Source organism: Chrysemys picta, chromosome 4 (genome assembly GCF_011386835.1).
Source record: "Chrysemys picta bellii isolate R12L10 chromosome 4, ASM1138683v2, whole genome shotgun sequence".
Classification (NCBI taxonomy): domain Eukaryota; kingdom Metazoa; phylum Chordata; order Testudines; family Emydidae; genus Chrysemys; species Chrysemys picta.
The window spans coordinates 111037649-111059961 of NC_088794.1; the positions used below are offsets into that span (position 1 = coordinate 111037649).

Below are 22313 nucleotides of genomic sequence, written 5' to 3' on the forward strand. Positions count from 1 at the left end.
GCAAGGACAAAGATAGTTTTGATCATTTCTAGGCCATGATTGTGGTCCTACATCATAGGTTTGACTCTCTCCCCACATTGCCAAATGTTGAGGGCTCGTTATGATATGGTAGAAATGTACATTGAGAGCTTACTGAAGAGGAAATTGATCTTGCCATGGTTCTTCCAAGCTTCATCCTGAAAGGGAAAAAAAGCTGTATAACTACATAAAAGTTACAGCTAAATTACACTCGAGGCCAAATGAAATTGCACAGGTGTGACTGGTGGCTATTTGATTGTACCTGTCTAGATTTTTTTTTAAATGAAGAGGGACAGAAGTAGTTAATCATCTGAAACTTCCATTCATCTTGTTTTATGGTTCCTTAAAGTATTCCAAAGAAAATAAATGAACTCTTGATTTGCTGCTGTTTGTCATGTTCATAAATGCACAGTTTGTGATGTACATTGTGTATTATCTGGTTCCTTTAATCCTCCAGGCTCCAATTGGCTCACAGTAGCAATGCAGACACAGAGTGTTTCATTTATTTTTTAATGTTTCTGTTGATGGCTTCTGAGTGAGCAAGACCCCAATGCACAATTGCAAAAAAATGTTTCTAGCTTGAAATGTTTCTCTTACTAATCGAATATAATTTTTTTTTAAGAGGCAGATGTTTCTGAGGCCTAAGCGCTATAAAAGCACTTCTCTTTCTTGAAATTCCGGTAGTTTTAAGCTGCTAGGCATTGTATAAATAATCATTTAAACACATTTGTTGAGTGTTTGCCAGGACTTTGAAGAAAACCTTTTCTTTCAGACAGTAGAAAATTTTAATTCAAAATTATAGTTTAATGGAAAAATCCTTCTAGTGATTATTGTATAGAAACTCATTTATTTTTGAACAAAAATAATTCTTCTACATGAAAAAAGATATTATCTATTTATATAAATATAAGTGCTTCCAAACATCTGCAGTTCAATGTACATAATTCACATTGACACCAAAGGTTGGTTTGTGTTTTGACTGGAAGAGTTTGGTATTATTTTTGTCTGCAAAGGAAAGAGTTGTGTAGCATCCAAGTGGCAAGAGGTTTGCCTCTCAAGCAATCATGATGAATTTGGGACAAGGAGCAGACTGTTCAAAAAAGAAAAAAAACTGTCAAAAACTAAGAATGCTTGCATTCCATTAGGACTCTTTGAGTTGGGTGCTATTTTCATGTGAAGATCTTTAAAAAGAAAATAAAGAAAAGGATAATAGAATAATAAAACAAGAGTAAAATCAGCTAAACTGTTTGTCTGCTTCATATTATTGTATTCACTCATGTCTATAGATGACTGAGAAAAAAAATCACACGTAAAAAATAGCCATAATTAAAAATAAAAAATTCTAGTGCTCCATGTACAGATTGTATGTGAGTTGCTTATGCCACTGATGAAGTGATTGCTATTGTAAATGTACCTCAAAATTTATTTTTCATTAAATTTCTTTTCACTCAGCAAAACACTAATATTCTCTTGACTATGCATAAGGGGATAAATGCATTTCTGTCAAAATGTTGTACATACGACTGTTAAAATGAACACCTAAGTTGACCATAACTGAAAGACATTAGAGAGGGAAATATTTCTCTCCCCTTACACGTATTTACTTTGTATATTGGCTGCATCCTGGTTCTTGTCAATTTCACTATTTCACTTGTATTTCAGCAAGGTATTTAAGAACAGGCCTAACATAAAGCACTGGCGTAATCCCGTTGAGTTTCATGGAACTACTTGCATGCTTAAAGTTGGGTGCATGCTTAAATACCTTGCTGGACTGGACCGTAGTGATTTTGACCTAGATGCTGCATCAGAATGTATCCTGTACCTATATGGAGCTTCAATGAGGTCAGTGCAAGATTGGGAATTCAGAGTCTCACTTGTTGGGGGAAAAAAAGATCCACAGGGCTTTTTTTTTTTTTTTTTTTTTTTTTTTTTTTTTTAAAGCAATGGTTTTATATGTCAGGTCATACAACTAAGTGTATTCTATCAAACTGGATTTTTTAAGTTATCAAATTTAAATAACTTCATGTAGATAATTATCCCTGTAGGTGCATTAGTATAATTCAGTAAAATGGCTTGGGTTAGTGACTCACTTTTTATCTTTAAGGTTAATAAATACGGTTTTTATCAAATACATCAAGAGAACCACTATTCAAATATAGGGTCTACATCCAGATGGGACTGCTAATGCAGAACTAGTCCCAGAATTATCAACAGTGCAGGTTCAGACAAGGACTGCAGGATCTGCTCCATGAATATGATATATTTTCATAGAAGAGCTAAATAAAATTGTTTTGTTTTTAGATTAGATTCATAATGCAATTGGTATTTCTGCTGAATTCTAGATCTCAATAAAGAACTCTGGGCCAAGTTCTGCCCTGGTTTACACCTGGTACAATTTATTCAAACAAATGACATTGTAAACAGGTGTCAAATTTTAACCTCAAACCTGTGGTGAAAAGTAGAAATCTACTCATAATTTGTGTAGCATGTGAAAGGTACAATGCATTTTCTTCTTTTGGAGCATCTTGCCATAACTGTTCTTTTCATTTTAATAAAAGCCCCACTCTGTACAAAGGTGTTGTGCAGCAATATAAAAAACATAAACAAAAGTTAGCAGGCTCAAATGGCCCTAAACATTATATTTCCCCTCACACTACAAATACAGTTTTCTTGCCACAACCCCCTCTTACTCTGCTCAGCCTGCCATTTGTTGGGTTGCTGCCCTAGTCAATAAAACCTGGGGTCGTCTCTGGGTTGCGCTTAGCTAATCTTAGTTGTCATTCAACCCCTGCATTCAGATAAGAAATTAGTAATTTGGTCAACTGCTGCATCTGGTTTGATGAAATAGAGACACAGATCCTCATCCAGCAAAGCACTTGGACACATGCTTATTTTTAAGCATATGACTAATCCCATTAAAGTCAATGGGACTACTCATACTTCAATGTTTTGCTGAATCAAAGCTATAGAGCTGTGTGTACATTGCACAGGAGGGTGACAGTATGGCTCTTAATCCTGTATAAGCATTGCCTTGTTTCCTCCACACTTAAAACAACTACTGACTTTAGCTGTTTCTCCAATTACTTTCACATTTCTCTTCTTCCCTTTGTCTGTAACCTTGTTGGTCTTGTCTTCACTAGAAAATAAAGTTATGTTATAACCAACTTTGAAGACTCCTACATTAATGTGATAGAAGAAACTTAGTAGTCAGTGTAGACAAAAGAAAGTGGTGTGTAACAACATGTTAGCTAGTTGTAGATAAACCCTGGGAAAGAGAATGCTGGGGGCTTACCTCTGATCAGCTGATACAATGTGTTAAGCATGACTTGTCTGTACTGACTATAAAGTCTGTACTGACTATCATGTTAATACAACCTCATTTTCCAGTGAAGACAAACATGATGAGATGGTTCCTTTGAATGCCTCTCCTCTAACTCACCTCTGAACCTACTCCAATCTATTTCTACCCCCTCCATGCCACTGGAACTGTCATTACCGTGGCTCTAATAATTTCTTCCTAGTATCTAGGACTCTACTCCATGCTTATCCTCCTTAACATTCTGATGCTGTCAGGCTCTTCTTCCTGAGCATTTGACACTGTCCTTACCTGGTTTTCTTCCTATCCCTGACTGTTCCCTCAATGTCCACCTTGAGCAGTTCCTCCTCTGTCCTGTTCCCGACCTCTGTAGGGGTCTTCCAGGCTCTGTTCTTAGCTTTCTCATGTTTTCCCTCTGTTTTTTGTCACTGTGTTCTCATTGGTTTGTGTGGCTCCAATTACCTCCTCTGTGATGATTCTCAAATCTACCTTTCCTCATTAGACCTATCTCACTCTGCTGAATCTCACATCAGATGCTGTCAGGTGCACAGAAAGAGCAATTGATCTGTGATGGGCCTTTAGCACCTGCATAAGTGCTGGAACAAGAGGTGCTGTGGGCGCTACTGCACCGCACCCTCTTTCTTGAAGTGGTTTTTATTATAGACAGGGTTTACAGTTTGATTCAATGGCTCTTAGCCCCCCACTTTACAAATTGTTCCAGCGCCCCAGGCACACCTGCGTGGGTTTCAAGTAAGCGGAGGAAGAATAAGTTTTTTAAAACATACTTCTGTCTATTCCATTCTCCCCACTTTGAATCTGTCCCCTTGGGAGGTGGGGTCTCAACGTCTTTTCTTCTGTCTTTGTGCATCTCAGCTCCCCACATTTCCTCCCCTCCCCCTCTGAGCTGTCTCAGGGTATGTCTACACTACGAGAGTAGTTCGATTTTACTTAAATCGAATTTTTGGAATCGATATTGCAAAGTCGAACGTGTGTGTCCACACTAAGGACAGTAATTCGACTTTGTGAGTCCACACTAACAGGGAAAGCATCGACATTGGAAGCGGTGCACTGTGGGCAGCTATCCCACAGTTCCCGCAGTCCCCGCTGCCCATTGGAATTCTGGGTCGAGCCGCCAATGCCTTCTGGGTAAAAAAATGTGTCGAGGGTGCTTTTGGGTAACTGTCGTCATCCGTCCATCACTCCCGCCCTCCCTCCCTGAAAGCGCCGTCGGGAAATCAGTTCGCGCACTTTTCTAGTCAGTGACAGCGCGGACGCCACAGCACTGCGAGCATGGAGCCCGCTGCGACCATCGCTGCAGTTGTGGCTGTTGTCAACGCCTCGCAGCTTATCATCCACTTTTCCCAGGGGCAGATGCAGATAAATCAGGCGAGGAGGCTACGGCACCGCGGTGAGGTCCTGAAGTCTGAGAGTGCACAGACCTGTCAGAAAGCACGGGACCCAGCGCCGAGGACATCACGGTGGCAATGGGTCATGTGGATGTTGTGGAACGGCGATTCTGGGCCCGGGAAACAAGCACGGACTGGTGGGACCGCATAGTGCTGCAGGTCTGGGATGAATCCCAGTGGCTGTGAAACTTTCGCATGCGGAAGGGGACTTTCCTTGAACTTTGTGAGTTGCTGTCCCCTGCCCTGAAGGGCAATGACACCCGGATGCGAGCAGCCCTGACTGTCCAGAAGCAAGTGGCCATAGCCCTCTGGAAGCTTGCAACGCCAGACAGCTACCGGTCAGTTGCGAACCACTTTGGCGTGGGCAAATCTACCGTGGGGGTTGTTGTGATGCAAGTAGCCAAGGCAATCGTTGATGTACTGCTGTCAAAGGTAGTGACCCTGGGAAACGTGGAGGTGATCATAGATGGCTTCGCAGCGATGGGATTCCCAAACTGCGGTGGGGCCATAGATGGAACTCACATCCCTATCCTGGGACCGGACCACCAGGCCAGCCAGTACATTAATCGAAAGGGCTATTTTTCCATGGTGCTGCAAGCACTGGTGGACCACAGGGGACGTTTTACCAACATCTACGTCGGATGGCCGGGCAAGGTTCATGACGCTCGTGTTTTCAGGAACTCTGGTCTGTTTAGACGGCTGCAGGAAGGTACTTACTTCCCGGACCACAAAATAACTGTTGGGGATGTGGAGATGCCTATAGTCATCCTCGGGGACCCAGCCTACCCGCTAATGCCCTGGCTCATGAAGCCCTATACTGGCGCCCTGGACACTGAAAAAGAACTCTTCAACTACCGGCTGAGCAAGTGCAGAATGGTGGTGGAGTGTGCTTTTGGACGTCTCAAGGGGAGAACCAATATCCCCATTGTTATAGCAGCTTGCTGTGTGCTCCACAATCTCTGTGAGAGCAAGGGGGAGACCTTTATGGCGGGGTGGGAGGTTGAGGCAAATAGCCTGGCTTCTGATTACGCCCAGCCAGACAGCCGGGTGATTAGAAGAGCTGTGCATCCGGGAGGCTTTGAAAGCTAGGTTCCTGAGTGAGCAGGGTAACCTGTGACTTTTAAGTTTGTGTACAGAGAAGCTTAACCTGCCCCCGTTTCTTTACCCAGTTAATGTTGACTATCCTCTCCAGTTACATACCCCCTTCACCCCCTTCCAACACACGTTTAAAAATAAAATCACTTCTACTTTGTTAATGAACACCGTTTTCTTTATTACTGTTTTCGCGGGAATGTTTTAAACCTGGGACGCAGACTGTGGTGGGGAGCGGGTGTAGTGTAGTGATGCAAATGACGCTTCTAAACTCCAGTAATGACAGGCTCTGCAGTGGTGGACTGGTTGTTTCAACGGAGCCTGCCACCCCTCCTGATCGGGACTGTGTGTATGTGGGGGCTATGTCACTTTGTGGCAGGGGGAGGATGGTTACAGATCCCCTGCTGCGTGGCTCTGTGATCCAGGATAAGGACCGCTGCATAAGATCTGTAACTGCCCTCCCCCGCCACAAAGTCACAGAGCAACCCACCCCCCACCACAGAACATGAAAACCACCTCCCAGACTGACCAGGGTAACTAGTGACTGCACTGTGTATGTGCCCTGCTGCTGGACCTGCCCCCGCCTATGTACCCTGCTAAAGGTGACTGTCCTGTCCAATTACCAACCCCCTTCCCCCCCCTTCAGACAGACTCTCCTCCAAAAGAACATGATGGAAACAGTAATTAACAGAAACGTATTTTTTATTAGCAACTACACATGAAACTGGGGGGTGAAACTTGGACGGGGGCTTGTATGAGGCGGGAAGGAAAGGACTTGTCAAATTTTGGGGAATGAGAGCCTTCTACTACTAGAGCTGTCTGCAGGGGTGGAGTGAGAGTTTGCACGGACTCTGCCGCCCCTCCTTCTTTGGACTTTGGGTGAGGGGGGTATGGGACTTGGTGGCGGGGGAGGGCGGTTACAGATAGACTGCAGTGGGGCTCTGTCCTCCTGCCTCCGTTCCTGCAGAACATCCACAAGGCGCCGGAGCGTGTCCGTTTGCTCCCTCATTAGTCCAAGCAGTGTTTGAGTCGCCTGCTGGTCTTCCTGCCGCCACCTCTCCTCCCGTTCCATGTGTGCTTGGTGCATTTGGGACAAGTTCTCCCTCCACTGGGTCTAATGTGCTGCCTGGGCTCGGGAGCAGCCCATAAGTTCCGAGAACATGTCCTCCCGTGTCCTCTTCTTCCTACGCCTAATCTGCGCTAGCCTCTGGGACTGTGATGCCAGGCTAGGTTGTGAGACAGTCGCAGCTGTGGCTGTGGGAATGGGAAAAAGGGAGTGAATTCCTCAGAAAGATAAATGTAGTTGTGAACAAAGAACATAGTCTTTCTCTGTGAACAAGACCATGCACAGCACCTATCACATGCGCACTCAGCACAAGGTCGAATTCTCGGCCTTCGCATTCAGTGCCTGGGGTCTTGCACTGCAGATCTGAGAAGCGGGGCAGGACACCGGAATTTGTGTAGCAGGCAGACATGGTAAGCCGTAGACTTGTGGCTGCTTAAAACTTTAATAGTAGCCCTGGCCTCCTTTCACATTGAAAGCAATGCCAGTCCCTGCTGCCAGCAATCCGGCAAGCAGGAACTCTGCCCCTGTCCCACCCCCTCGCGGCTGTGCCAGGGAAAGATCCCTGTATGCTGCCCCTCTCCCGCCTCCACCGCGTGGCTGCAAACTGACGGTTACAGTTCTGTAAAGGAACGGGCAAGCAGTCCCAATACTAACATTCCCCTACCTAATTCAAAGCAGGTCACCATGAGCGACATCACCCTGATGAGGATCTCAGACACTGATAAAGAAAGAATGCTTCGAGAAAGCCTGCAAAGACCAGGGCCGTATGCCGCCATGCTCTGCAGGGCAATGATCCCGGAGTACTTGATTGTCTCCTGGCGCGGAAACGTTTCATACCACGGAGGACCCAATAAGGCCGCTCTCCCCAGGAATCTGATGCAAAGGCTTTCCAATTACCTCCAGGAGAGCTTCCTCGAGATGTCCCAGGAGGATTTCTGCTCTATCCCCGGACATATAGACCGCATTTTACTGTAGCTGCACTGGCAGGGACTAAACAGTAGAGCGGCTTGGGCAGAACAATCATGCTAAACCGGACATTGTTAGATTTTTTTTCAAGAGTTGCACTGCCCAGGACTGAAACGTTAAGCGCCTAGGGCAAACTAATCATGAGAAACCCATTGTTGTTATTCTTAATATTCCTGTTCTGTTAAAAATAAATGTTTAGATGTTTAAAACACTTACTGGCTGATCCTTCCCCAGATTCTGTGTCCGGGTTAACGGCTGGGGACGGTTGGTAGGGGATCTCTGTAAGGGTGATGAAGAGATCCTGGCTGTCGGGGAAATCAGCATTGTAAGCGCTGTCGACTGCCTCGTCCTCCTCATCTCCTTCCTCATCTTCCCCGTCCGCTAACATGTCCGAGGAACTGGCCGTGGACAATATCCCATCCTCAGAGTCCACGGTCAGTGGTGGGGTAGTGGTGGCGGCCGCACCTAGGATGGAATGGAGTGCCTCGTAGAAACGGCATGTCTGCGGCTGGGATCCGGAGCGTCCGTTTGCCTCTTTGGTCTTCTGGTAGCCTTGTCTCAGCTCCTTGATTTTCACGCGGCACTGCGTTGCATCCCGGCTGTATCCTCTCTCTGCCATGGCTTTAGAGATCTTCTCATAGATCTTTGCATTCCGTCTTTTGGAGCGCAGCTCGGAAAGCACGGACTCATCGCCCAACACAGCGATCAGATCCAAGACTTCCCGATCAGTCCATGCTGGGGCCCTCTTTCTATTCTGAGATTGCACGGCCATCTCTGCTGGACAGCTCTGCATCGTTGCCAGTGCTGCTGAGCTCGCCACGATGTCCAAACGGGAAATGAGATTCAAACTGCCCAGACAGGAAAAGGAATTCAAATTTTCCCGGGGCTTTTCCTGTGTGGCTGGTCAGAGCATCCGAGCTTGGACTACTGTCCAGAGCATCAACAGAATGGTGCACTGTGGGATAGCTCCCGGAGCTATTACCGTCGATTTCCATCAACACCTAGCCTAATTCGACATGGCCATGTCGAATTTAGCGCTACTCCCCTCGTTGGGGAGGAGTACAGAAGTCGAATTTAAGAGACCTCTATGTCGAACTAAATAGCTTCGTGGTGTGGACGGGTGCAGGGTTAATTCGATGTAACGGCGTTAACTTCGACATAAACGCCTAGTGTAGACCAAGCCTCACTCTCAGGCACATACCAGTTTCTTTCTCACACTTGCTCACATTTACTGTTCTCTCTCACACACAGTTGACTTCCTTACTCTTCCTTTACCCCTGTGATGCTGCATACTACCACAAGGAAGATCCTCAAACCCTCCAGGTGTGGGATGGGATACAGCCTCCAGAGGATGGAGACACATGCACACCCCCACCTAACCCCCTCACTCCAGATTTCATCCCCCTCCTGAGTGAGGGATTAATCTAGAATGACTGCCCTTCCCCAAGCTCCGAGTCTGGGGGTGGGCACACAGCAGGAGTATTTTCACCTTCCTCAGGCCTGATAGAGGGAAAGACCTAGGAGTTTCTTTTCCCTTCAAGGCATAGTGGTGAAAAGCTCTTTGGAGGATCCTTTTGCACTGCCCTGCTCTCAGGCCTAGCAGGACGGAAGAAGAAGGCTGAGCTGGGTGTGAGTGCTTCAGCCCTTTGGTTAACAAATGCTAATTATGTTGCCCATCATATCTGTCCCTTTCTCACTACCTCTCTGAAATTCATGGGTGTAAAACTAAAGCCCTCTATACATACATAATTCAGTAGGAGGAATATAAAAATCAAGTCCAAAGTGATTACATTTTGAATGATTTGTGTGGTGATGACCATTAAAGTGTCACCATATGCCAACACTTACCATGCAGTGGTTCTCTAGACACTGCAGTTGTTTCCTATTTTAATTATAGAAGAAAACTAGTACAACGGTGAGTGGCAAGTGTTGGGAAATGTTGATGTTTTACTGGCAACTGCTGTACAAAAAGGAAAGACTTATTGCTAAGGGAGCAGAGCTGGGGGGTGGGTTTAAAGAGGAGCACTGTTTGGGTTAGAGGCTGTTGGTGACATGGGCAAAGCCGACTTAAGCTTGGTAATTTTAGAGCTAATGTGTACATCCAGATGTTATAATAATTTGTTCTTTAGGAAAATTTCTCCTGTTTTCTATCTAATCCTTTCACCCTTTTTTGACATTACACACCGGAGCTCTGCATAGGCGATGCATATCTTGACTACACAGCTTTTCTTGATGGTAAAATCCATTGACATGAGTGAGCTGATCTGCAAGGGGTTACTTGTGTGAATCTCCATGAAACGACACATTCCTTCACCAAGGCTCTAATGACCCCTTCCTAGCTATGTCTCCAGGACTCTACTCCATGCTTATCCCCCCCTTGACCTGCAATGACACTGCGCATATGTGCCATGATTGTGTCCAAAGTATGTAAGATATTCAATCTAGGAAAGAAACAGGTTGCTAAATGATTATTGCCTTTTACATAATATAATGCTTAATTCAGGATTTCCTCTACATGAGCAGTTTTCTTTCAAATAAGAATCTGTAGATAGTCCAAAAACTACTTAAGTTGATATATCGTTTTAAAATAATTTCACTCATCTCTGATATTGCTAGGATATAGCTTGAATGTTTCACAAATAAATATCTTCACACATTTGATATAGCAGGGTTTAGAAATTCGCATTTATAATACTAAAAATAAAAGACTTCCTCCTTTAGGCCTTAAAAGCAAACATCTGATGCTTCCTTGTCAGTATTAAACTGGGCCATGTCTTCTCTCCGCCCTACTCCAAAAAGATTTTTATACTTGTTTTTAGAAGGAAGTCCAGTTTCATCCTTGCAGTTGTTGGCATCTTTCAGCAAAGTGGGGAACCAATAAAAACACATGTTCTTTTAAAGAACATCTATTTTTATTGGACCCTGCTAACAACCAACAACACAGAGGTCAAAAAATGTTGGCTGAAATGAGTAGAAGGCCCAGATTGTCTAAAACCGTTCTTAATACTCCTTCCGAACAGCAAAAATACTGTCTGCACAGAAATTCCAGATACTCTTGCCCTTGTGAGAAAGGCGTGTACTTTTAGTACAGTATTGTTAATGCTAAAAATATTCTAACTGTACATTTTTGTGAAGTTATTGTATATATCATAAAAATACCATTAACATATAAATAAAAAATTGTCGCCATAACAACAGTTCTTCATAGATAAGGCATAGCTAGGTGCTATTTCCTGGACTGGTGAAAATAAATTTGATTTGCGATGTACCTGCAACAGGTTTGGTTAATGAATTAGGGGACTTGCAGGGCGGGCTCCAAGGTTTTGGCTGCCCCAAGCAGCCAAAACAAAAAACAAACAAACAAACAAAAAAGCCGTGATTGCGATCGCGATCTGCGGCGGCAATTCGGCGGGAGGTCCTTCACTCCCAGGCGGAGTGAGGGACCCTCCCCCGAATTGCCGCCGAATACCTGGACGTGCCGCCCCTCTCCGGAGCGGCCGCCCCAAGCACCTGCTTGAGAAGCTGGTGCCTGGAGCCGGCCCTGGGGACTTGTGCCTTCTACTTGGGTGACACTATTATAGACTTAATTAATTATACACTTTTTCTCCTGTGATAAGTAAATTAAGTCACTAGCTTGGCTTGGTTTTTTTTTTTTTTTTGTGATGCCCCTAAAATGGATTCTAGCAACACTAGTCCTGATTTTCTATTGTCAATGTTTTTAGTGAAAATGAGTTCATTTTATTCACTTAAGATGGGAAAGTGCACATCTAGCATATTTAAATCAACTTAGACACTGTTGAGGGTGACATACCTTTAATTCTACCAGCTGCTTTGATGTGTGGGCATGCATGCTTTGTGCTGCTTCCCTTTGACTTGCCTGCTTGCCCTGTGAGTAGCTAGGATAGTGCAAGAATCTTGCTGTTTCTGTTTGTCAATATCCTGTCTTCACAAGAGTGGAACAAATAGAGTAGAATAATATTATGAAGTGCACACAGAGGCCTGCAGTTGTGCAAAATATCGGGCATGTGAGGTTTGTTATTTAATTATCCAATAACTAGTTTTAATATTATTTATGTACCAGTGTTATTTTTGGAGCCAGGAGGGCAGTGTGAATAAAAATGCATGATATTTTTCAGGTGGATTAAATTTTTGACCCATTTCCTTATGTTACCCCAGTCTGTTTTAAGAGTCATTGGTACAATTAGTATAACGTTAAGAGATTTCAATACAAAAGATTTTTTTTTTAAAGGAAGGCATTTTTGAAAGGTTGAAATGGCAATTTTGCTGATGTTAAGTTGAAACTGAAAACTCATGATTTGTGATAATGAGTTAACTAACTGATTTGAAAACTCTGGTTTTATGAGTCTGCATGCCAGAGAAACTGTACTCACATATACATGGATTTAATTAGAACTGATTCAGAGTTGTTGGCGTTATTTTCATACCACCTTACTTCTCTCAAATTTGTTATGAAAAGGCATTTTAGGGGCATGATTTATGATTGCTGTTTTCTGTAAAAATGAGCATTAAAATTATATTCAGTACTTGAACCATTGCTTTATACAAATAAACACAGACATACACAAATCAAATGTATTAATATATCATCTTAGCCTTAGGCTTTAACAAGGAAAAAAAATCCACAACCACCATCCATCATGGTGCACTTTAACAGATTTTTTTTGTCTTTTCTCTTTTTCTCCTTTGTTATTCACTATTAAAATGAAATAGCTGGGATACAGTTAGCACACTTGCACACTGCCACCAGTTTGAGAGAATATACTAGTTCCAGAAATATTCCCTCTTTTTAAAAAGGAGAAATTCACTAGAGCTGGTAACTTTTCTGAGCTCAGGTTTCATATGCAAATACATAAAATAGAGACCCAGATACTTCATTTGGGTGCTCAGATCAGCCCTTATTTGCCCATTTTGAGCAACAGCCATTATTTGGATACCCATGCAAGCCTTGGGATTTGGCGTCCAGTTTAGGTGCCAGTGTTTGGTAATGGGGCCCAGAGTCCATTATTTGTGGTTAAGAGTTTAAAGCAGGAAATAAAACACTGTTATCTAAACTTGTGTTGGAAAATGCATTTTTGGATATAGCTTTAAAATTTTATTTGGGACTGTAGATAGACTCACTAGCCTGTAGTCTTCTGGTTCAGAACCATTTACCCTTTTTAAACATTGGTGCTAACGTGAGCCATCCTTCCTTGCTCGCTAGTCCTGCATCATGACAGATTATAAATTTGATAGGAAATTTGATTCCTTACATAGCTTATGACCCTGGATTATTTTGGAAGCTATCTGTCCATAGTAATATTATTTGAGTTTATATTTTTAGTTTTGAGATCACAGTGCTAGTGGCCATTACATTTTTGATCTTCTCCCTTCCCTCTATGCCTACTCTGAGTATTCAGCAGAACATGTTCCTCATCTTTGAATATTCAGATGCTGTGCCGTCAAGTTCCTCCATGCTTTGGTTTTCAATGGTGCTATCATAACTACTTCCTTCTGCTTCCCAGTAATATGGTGTACGCTAAAAATATTTTGTTTTTGCTAATGTTTTCAGCTAATATGTTCTCTTCTCTCATTTTTGCTTTAGCAATTCCTCTTACATGCCCATAGTAAGACATTGAATCTTCATCTCTAGTTCCCCTTTCCCTGTTTTTATAAGAGTTTTTTCTGCTAATTGTTAATTATTATGGTAAGCCAGGCTAGTTGGGTTTTGGCCCTCATTGCTATCTTGAAAACTAGTTAAATCTGCTTTGGGTGCCAATTTGAATATCCTAAATACCTGGGCCTTTAAAATACTTATTCAAGTTAACGCCTTTAAGTGTTTGTATGTACACACTCAGAATAGGAAAAACTACAATTTTCTATCCCGTTCTTTATTATTTTAAAAAGTTGATTATTAAAAAACAAACATTTTTTTTAAAAAATAGTTGTCGTCCAAGATCTGATATACATTTGATAATGAATGCAGTCTCTGAGTTTTATTAATATGTACTGTATAAATCTATACATATATTTCCTTATTAAAAAGTGAGGGTTTTTGTACAGGTACATACTTACTTTTCTCATTTTCAATTATATTTAAATATATAATGGGGCAAATTCTGCTCTGTTACACTGGGGCAGCTGAGACCAGAATTTGGCTCAGTGTCGTATTAATTTGTAAAATATATTTAAATATTATTTGGCAGAGTTTCTTGATATACTATACTTGATATGAGTTTTTCCTTCAAACAATTGGATCTGAACAAGACAATGAATAAAAGATTGATTTACGTGTTTGTGTAGTGTATAGATCTAATGATTTCATCTCTTTGATTACAACTTGCTTTTGTTGGAAGCTTTTTCCGCTGCAAAAATGGTGATGGTGTTATTTACATTAATTCATTTGGCTTCTTGGGGAAAAAAATATGCCCCATCTCCTTTACTTAATGGAATTCTTTCCTCGTTGCAGTGCAAACGGCTGGTGCAGGAGCTTCATCATCTGAAAGAGCAGAACCAGACTTCAGCAAACAACACGAGACATCTGACTGCTGAAAACAATCAAGAACGTGCTCTGAAGGTAAATCTCCGTTCCTTCTTGCAGGCAAATTAAGGTTGTAAGCCCATGGTGCCAGCTTTCCGTGCTGCATATATCAATTGTGTACATTTCGGCAGAAGTGAGCTGTGGTGTTTGCCAACAACCCCTTCTTTAAACACAGATACAGCACCCTTCTGTTATGGTATTATTTTATTTTGTGTGTTGTGTGAAAACAACAAGAAAGAAATAATATATTCTCCAAATCGATGGGCTGTGTTGTGGTAAATAGCACTAGATTTGGTTTTGGTTCTGTCCTTGCAATATTACATTTTTATAATGTGTAGAAAACTGATGCTGTTTGTCTCAATTGCACAAAAATAACATTTTAAAGCATGGCTGTTTGGTCTGCTCTCAGCAGCATGTGCTATATTAATAACATTATTGACCTATACTACTAGTGACCACATAGTTGAGACTACTATTTGCAAAACGGTAGCTTATTTCAGTTGGAATTGGGTGGAAGAATAATAAGCCTTGTCAATAAGTATAAAAATTAAGAGAGTAGGAGGAGGGGGACAGAGCAAAGGCAATGAAGAGATTTGATAGGGTTTTTCTATTTTGATTTGAGAAAGTGGCATTGTGATGTTGTTGAAAGTGGTAGCTGCCTAACTGCAGGCACCATTACTTGCCAGCATAAGAGAAATTGCCTGGTGAAGGTGCAAAAACTTGTGTGTTCAACCAATAAAATGTTCAGAAATCTATTTCCTGTTTATGTGCGAAGGAATGAAAATAAATCTTCAGTAGAAGCCAGTATTCTTCTATCTCTTTAATCTTGTCACTTTAAAATTGTGTTTTATTTTGGCAGGAGGAAATGAACATATCTCATTTATAGTCAAATGTTGCCCAGCCTCTTTTGTTACTCTTGAGAGAATTGTCATTCTTTTTTGGTAGATTTGGTCAGCACAAGACAATTCATGACAACTCCTCTTAGTCAGATGGGTTTCTCTCTTTTACCCTGGGTCACTTTCAGGATACAGTGACATGTGCAACCTTCGTGCTGCAGCAAAGAAATTAAAAGTTGGCCTTTCTGTTGACAATAAAGCTGATCCACGGTTGGTTACTATAGGCACTTGAGTGTGAAGAAATTTGAGACAAGTTCTCAAGTAGATCATGGTGACTATCAGCTGACTTATATACCTCTTGTTTAGTTATTCCTTCACTAATTACAAAAAGAAGGTACAGCACTTTATCACTGTGGATGTAGAGGGCTGAATTTTCAGAGCAGAATCCACTTAGTTTCTAAAATTATGGACTTAATTTTGCATACATATATATTTGTACATGCAGATCTGAACATTTGCACGTAAGAATGAGAATAGAGGTTGCATACGCAAATCCAACTTTTTGCTTGAGCAGAAACGTGGCCATATAAAACCGCATGCACGTAAATTTAGTAGCCGAAAATTGCTGTGCAATTTTTGAGGCCATTTTATGAAACAGCTTTTTATTGAATAAACTAGAAAAGACTGTCTGCCACATAAATATCAAGTGTTGCATGAGTTTAAGGTTGCCAGTGAAATGTTTGCTGAATATTGCAAAATGAAGTCTATGCTATCAAAAGTAGTACAGCCTTCTTCAAGATAACTGATGGATGTCAGAGAGAGAAACTATAGACCCTGGAATCATTTATGATCACAGTAATGCAGGTGCCTTGAATCTGGAGTCATCAAAAGCTAGGGTTTGGCAGATATTCTGTTGATTGCAAATAGTAAATGTTTAAAAGATTTTAAGTAATTTCCCATAATTGTTCTAAGTTAGTTATTTAATGTCATTGAATAGTTGCTCACATGGGTGCTGGAACTAGGAGTGCTGGAGGTGCTGCCTCATCTCCTGGTTTGAAGTGAATTCCATTATGTGCATAGTTTACAGTTTTGTTCAATGGCTCTTAGAACCCTCACTATAAAAATTGTTCCAGCACCCCTGGTTGCTGGAGAGATTCTTTCCATCAGAAAACAATAGTGTTTTATTGAAATTACAATTTTTCTTTTTAATATTATCTGAAATAATGCTTACTGTATAATTTTATTTTCAGAGCCATAAGTATGACCTAATAGTTCCAATTGAAACTAGATTTTATTTTTAATCCTGCTATTGCTGTCCCTGTATTCAGTCCTCAAAGAATCTAAATTCTGCCTGGCCTTTCTTGGGCATATTTCATTTTGCAAAGTTAGAGGTTAATTGGTCAAGTTGTTTTGGAGATATGAAATGTGGAAGGCTTTTCGCTTTGGAAAAGCTGCATTTAGGGTTTTTTAATACTATACCTCCGGGAATCTAGTGAGTCCCAGATTTGTTGTATTTTGTTGTCCCCAGAGAGAACTAGTCCCTTTTGAATACTTCTTGAAAGATTGGGTGGTTAATTTGAGTTAGGGACTTAAAAACTTTGAAAACTCCCATCAGGAGTGCTTGTAATCTTTTATACGTAACTAAGCTTTCATTTAGAACACAAAGCTAATCAGCCCTTTTTGTTGTAAAAATAGCCTAGAAAATGTAAACCAGTCACTAGATGTAAAAGTTTATATCTGTAATTTTGCTTAAAAATCACACATTATTCTCCTGCAGCTGCCCTCCTCTTGCCATTGCAATCTGGATCACCTGCCCCTATGACTATTAGCACAAGAGCTCACTGTGACAGAATTTTCACACACACTCTACTGGGAGAGAGAGCATGACTGAAAATATGCACGTACACACACTTCCCCCCCCCCTTCTCATTCCCAACCACCAGGTCTCACCTCTGGTATGCTTCTAACAGTGACCATAAACCTTCACCACACAGTAGTAGTTACAAATCTAGGAGCCCCCTCACATCAGCCACAGAACATCCTCTAGGTCACCTGACGGTTTTCATAGAAACATGCCATATCTTTTATCCATACAATGTACAGCGCAAAAGCAACATCTTCCCAACTCCTACTGTCCCACTCTGATCCAGGGAAACAAATTTACTTAATCCACCCTGTCACGCGGTCTGGAGAGATTCATGACTGAGAGTGCCAACCTCAGCGCAGATTGTCAAAAAGCAGAGCTGACACCCCAAACTGGTATCTTGTGTGATTAAATTTCACCAACCTAATAACAAATGTGAACTCCTGAAGCGCTATAACAGTCTTACCATGGAGTCACCGATAGTCCATTTGGGCACTCTACTCTATCTAGCCACCCTGGCAAGTTGGACTTGGTGATAGTTGATTGTCATATGCCAAAGATCACGAAAGATTCAGGTTGCTTCCAGTCCCAAGAGACCAGTCACTAACACCAGATCAATTTTGTACCTCAGATCTCACACCAAAGACAACACTTGTAGCCAATCCTATAGTAAACGAACTAAATGTTTATTAACTAAGAAGAAGAAATAAGAGAGTTATTTACAGGTTAAACTAGGCAACATATATACACAAATGAGTTACAGTCTATGGTTCCAAATGGTGACAGAGTTGTAGTAATCTGCCAGCACTGAATGTCTTTTAAGGCTAACCCAGGTTGACCCTGGTGATCTCTGCTTCTATTTCCTAGCTCCAGTACTATAAGAGGCCAAACAGTAAAAAAAGAGAGAGAATTTTCTTGTCCCTGTTTTATCTCCTTCTTCCGGAATTCAAGCTGATGGGACAGCCTTTCTTGCACGTAACAGCTTCATGGGTGTGAGAGGGCTGTTAACCAAGTTTTTGTATCATGATGTGCCACAATGGCCTATTTCGTTTTGATAGTCCTTCCTGATGGGTGATGGACCATTCCTCCTGAATGGGTTCACAGGGTCAGAGCAAACATTTTTACAGTTATAAAACAAAACTTACATATCCCCTTATAGCATAGGATACAGACATGACAAGTGAAATCAATGCATGCAGCGACTTACAGGCATTCCATAGCGTCTAAACACATTCCTATAAGTCTAATACCTATCTTGAACAATACTATCATACAGGTGAGCTGGTCTGGTTTCCAGCTATGAATTTGTCAATGCTCAGCTGACATCTACAACCTTGGGAAGAGCTGGCATCTGGTCTGCCAGCATCACACGCACCCCATATATAAACCACCATGTATATACTTAATCCATCCTCCAAATATGGCTGTAAGACCTCACACTGCAGAAACAAAGCTGATGTCCACCTTTACTCTGTCCACTCTGCACCAATTGTTAAAAACAAAAAATGTGAAATTTTTCGTATTTTTCTAACTCCCATAAATTAAACTCTTCTTGTCCAATTCACCTCAAATTTGTCAAAATAATCTCTTATGGTGAGAGTCAAAAAAAAATGAGAAGCTTTATGCCTCTTGGATTTTTCTTTAAAAAAAATAAAGGAGGGATCAAAATCAGGGTGACAATAGAAAGATATTTGCACCCTTAAGTACAGAAAGGATGGAGAGAGCAGGAATATAGGATTAGAGTTAAGGTTACTTATTGAACTTTTGTAATGAATTTTTCTATCTTCCAATTGACTCTTTGTAGTCCACATGCATAGTCAGATTGGGTTGAAAATTGCTATGACAATTCAGGGCCTGAGGTAGAGTTTGTGATACAAAGTTGAGGTCATTTGCTCACAGGGTTTCTGAGATACAACTCCTCAAATAATTATCTGTTTTTAAAATATCAGTTTCCTTACACTTTGTTGTTCAAAGAAAGGGAAAAATCCATGAGCAATGTCCCCACTAAACATACAACACTGGATTGTTGAGATTTAGTGGCTGATACCTAAAACAAGCTGCCAAACTTCATAAATAATCATTCAACTTTATTTCCAGAGTAGTGTACAGGACTGCTGCAATCCTTGCATGGAGCACCAGCAGTGTGCAGGGACTGACTGAAGGGGAGGAGGATAAGGGGAAAGAGATAAGGAAAGAGCTTCTTAGCCTAGGGGAAGGTGCTTTGATTTGGAATGCCAGGGTATGGGAAGCAGGAAGCAGTGTTGTGTGGCAGCAACCATAACTCTACCTTTGAGTAAGCGAATACTTGTTTTGTAATTGAGCAACTCTTTCCTTCATAAAATGAAAGGAGAAAAGCTGAAAAATAACATTAAGGCCCTGATTCTGCAGACGCTCTCACACAATTGACTCTTCAAATGAATGATCCCACCGACTCATTTATGGAAGTAAAGTTACTCTCGTGCATAAATGTCTATATGATTGGAGCATATGACTTTCCTTACAAATGAATGGTAATTAATGGTAATAGTTTATATAAAGGTGCTGAGTTAGTCTCAGAGAAGGGCTACGAGGCCTCTGGTGTGTTATTGCTAAAGTAAAGAAGTGGGGGATTAAGAAAGTGAATGTACAGTATAAAGGATTAATGGGGTTTTTTCTTCTTATGGATGAGCTAAAGAACCTTTCACACTATCTCTGCAAATTGCAAAGCGGGGAAGACAGACAGGGAATTGCAGAGTGCTTTAATGCTTCCCTGAAACGCTCCCATGCCTTACAATTCTCTCTGGCTTAAAAAAAAAGTAATATGAAATGTCGTGTAATGACTAACTTCATAAATGAGACAGAAGTACATAATTTAAAATGAATGTATTCTCCTTCACTAATAGCTGCTGAATACGCTTTGTAATGTGGGTCTCTTGTGAAATGGTTGTTTCTGTAAGATGTTGGGGGCACAGGCCACCTTCAGTAAGGTGCTAATTACCCTCATGTGCTGGAGTGGGTTTTGAGGACTTTCAGCACTTCCTAGGATCATAGCAAAGGAATTGAATTGGGCAGAAGGCTGCTGTAAGTTGTGCTAGGGGTGAACCATGCCCTAACCAGCACCCAGATCAGAAGGGCACTAAGGTGAAGTAAAGCCACCCTTGTGAGCCCTTAGGTCTTGTGTCATACCTGAGGATCATGCCTCATGTATGAAATGTGATGCTATTACATGTATACAGCTTTCCTCTAGTTCAGTGGTTCCCAAACTTTAACAACCCGCGAACCCCTTTAACTAAAATGTCTAGTCTCGCGAACCCACTCATAAAAATGAATATTTCCAGGGATTTTCTCCTTTACCTGAGTATAAATTATAAAAGCAGTGATCTTGGAAATATAAAATGTGTTTTTATGACATACTTATTACACACTATTTATTATTAATTATTATTTATCATTACAGTATTTTTATTAATTATGAAAATGGCAACACTCTTCCAAGATCTCATTTTCGTAGCTTGTATCATTTTTATTAAGTCTGTTATAAGACAAGGCTCCTGTGTTTCCTCCTACACAAGCATTCAGGTCTTGAGCAGTCCAGGCAAACAATGCACGTTACAACAAAGCTTAAACTTGTTCTTCATAATGATTTTAAAAACAATACTAGCAGCCTATTTAATTTTAAAAACAGCAAAAATATCCACCTTCCTTTCCATTTCTTATAAGGAGGCTTGAAGTTTAAATCTCCTCAGCGTGATAGAGACGCTTGCTTTGATTTGCTTAGCTCTTGGAAGTCCAGGGGCTCCGGACTGCTGGCCCCGTGCTGCCCAGGGCCCCTAGGGACAGCTCTGTCTGCCATTAGGGAATTTTTTCCCGAGAACCCCCAGGGATTCACGAACCCCAGTTTGGGAACCACTGCTCTAGTTCCATATCAGTCATTTGCATTAGCTTACCGTACAGTTCATCTTATCTTCACTCTTTTGATAAGATAGTTGGTTTAAACCAGTCTCTCTCATGCAGATCAGTTTATGGGGTTTAGGATTTATGTGACTAATTAGTGTAATGGGCCAAATGCTCCTCATGGTGACAGTTATCCAATCCCACTGATGCCAAATTTGTGCTCTGAATTTTGTTTTACATTTTCTCACACACACACACACACACATACTAGAGGATTACACTCATTTGAATTAAAATGTTGGTCCCAAATCCTTCTCATAGTGACACCCAGAGTTGTGCTGATGTCACTGTGAGGAGAATTTGGATCAGTGTTTTCATTTTAAAGTAATATAATCCTCCTCTATCTGAAACCATTTTAAAAAAAATTTCTTACAATATTCCAGATTGAATTATATCTAAATCTTTTAGGAATAATTGCTTCCTAAGAGCACAAATGTATATAGACCCTTAGTACATTTTCATAAAATAAGATCAGCAAAGTGCTTTACGGGACTAATATGTCAGGGTCTATATATAAGATTATTCATTTGTGCTTGGCCTTCATAATTAACACTTGGTCTCTACTGATTCTGGTAAATGTATTCCCACATTACACTGAAATACTTGACTCAATTAAACTGTGCAGTGTTCAGGAATCACAGTTTTCTTCATCAGTATTAGAATACCACCTTGAGTTATTTTGTTGTTGTTGATTTTGTAGTTGGTAGCTGTGGAGAATATGTTCAAAAAAAGAAAAGGAAATGTTTCTGCCATACCTCAATCACTATCAGCATAACATTACTGTATTTTTATGTGAATATCCTCTTTGCTCTGCTAAAGAAAAAATAAAGAAGTCATCTCGTGAAATCGTAAACTTCATGTTAAAACTCATGGAACATATTTAACTGGATTTGAATACGAAGTTTGGAGAGGTGATTTTTTTTCACAGGCCTATGATTTATGTTGCAAATTTTAATTAGGTGGCACATTTTTTGTAAAGCTGCTATTAATCTGCTTTAAACACCAAAGAGACACACTAATTTACTTTTAAGCTAAACCCTTAAAATGGGGAAAGGGAGACTGTTTCACAATGATACACAAATCAGGTGACCTTTAATGACTTAATGAGTTTATTCCAGCCAAGTATGATGTCAGTACACTTTCTAAAGGTTATACATCTCCTTCAAAGCTGTTAGAATGCTAATATTTGGCTGTGATTGTTTTATTGTATTTTATTGCCTGGCCATCTCTCTAGTTGTAATTTTATGTAGAATTCATCCTATACACTTTCATGATTTT

General features: G+C 41.0%; 2 protein-coding genes across 20 annotated transcripts in view; one reads left to right on the forward strand and one right to left on the reverse strand.

The window, feature by feature from the left end:
* MIPOL1 (mirror-image polydactyly 1) overlaps positions 1 to 22313 on the forward strand; it is a 291247-nt gene that overhangs the window by 142838 nt on the left and 126096 nt on the right. For all 19 annotated transcript variants that reach the window (XM_065593314.1, XM_065593313.1, XM_065593308.1 and 16 more), the window contains one exon: positions 14331 to 14438. In XM_065593314.1, the coding sequence (XP_065449386.1) occupies positions 14331 to 14438 (108 nt within the window). The remainder of the gene's footprint in view (positions 1 to 14330; positions 14439 to 22313) is intronic.
* Positions 99 to 8544, reverse strand: LOC135982774 (uncharacterized). Its single transcript, XM_065590952.1, has 3 exons — positions 8081 to 8544; positions 6959 to 7086; positions 99 to 176 (listed from the first exon to the last, which is right to left on the reverse strand). Exons 1-3 carry the CDS (start codon positions 8481 to 8483, stop codon positions 99 to 101), a joined length of 609 nt encoding a protein of 202 aa, XP_065447024.1. The 5' UTR covers positions 8484 to 8544.

Excerpts from the sequence above, each read along its gene's own strand:
- LOC135982774 (XM_065590952.1), bottom strand. The coding sequence starts at position 8,483 with ATGGCAGAGAGAGGATACAGCCGGGATGCAACGCAGTGCCGCGTGAAA. Across the intron at positions 7,087-8,080 it reads ATCTGGGGAAGGATCAGCCA|CCACAGCTGCGACTGTCTCA; the intron begins GTAAGTGTTTTA and ends CCATTCCCACAG. Across the intron at positions 177-6,958 it reads TGGGCTGCTCCCGAGCCCAG|GATGAAGCTTGGAAGAACCA; the intron begins GCAGCACATTAG and ends TTTCCCTTTCAG.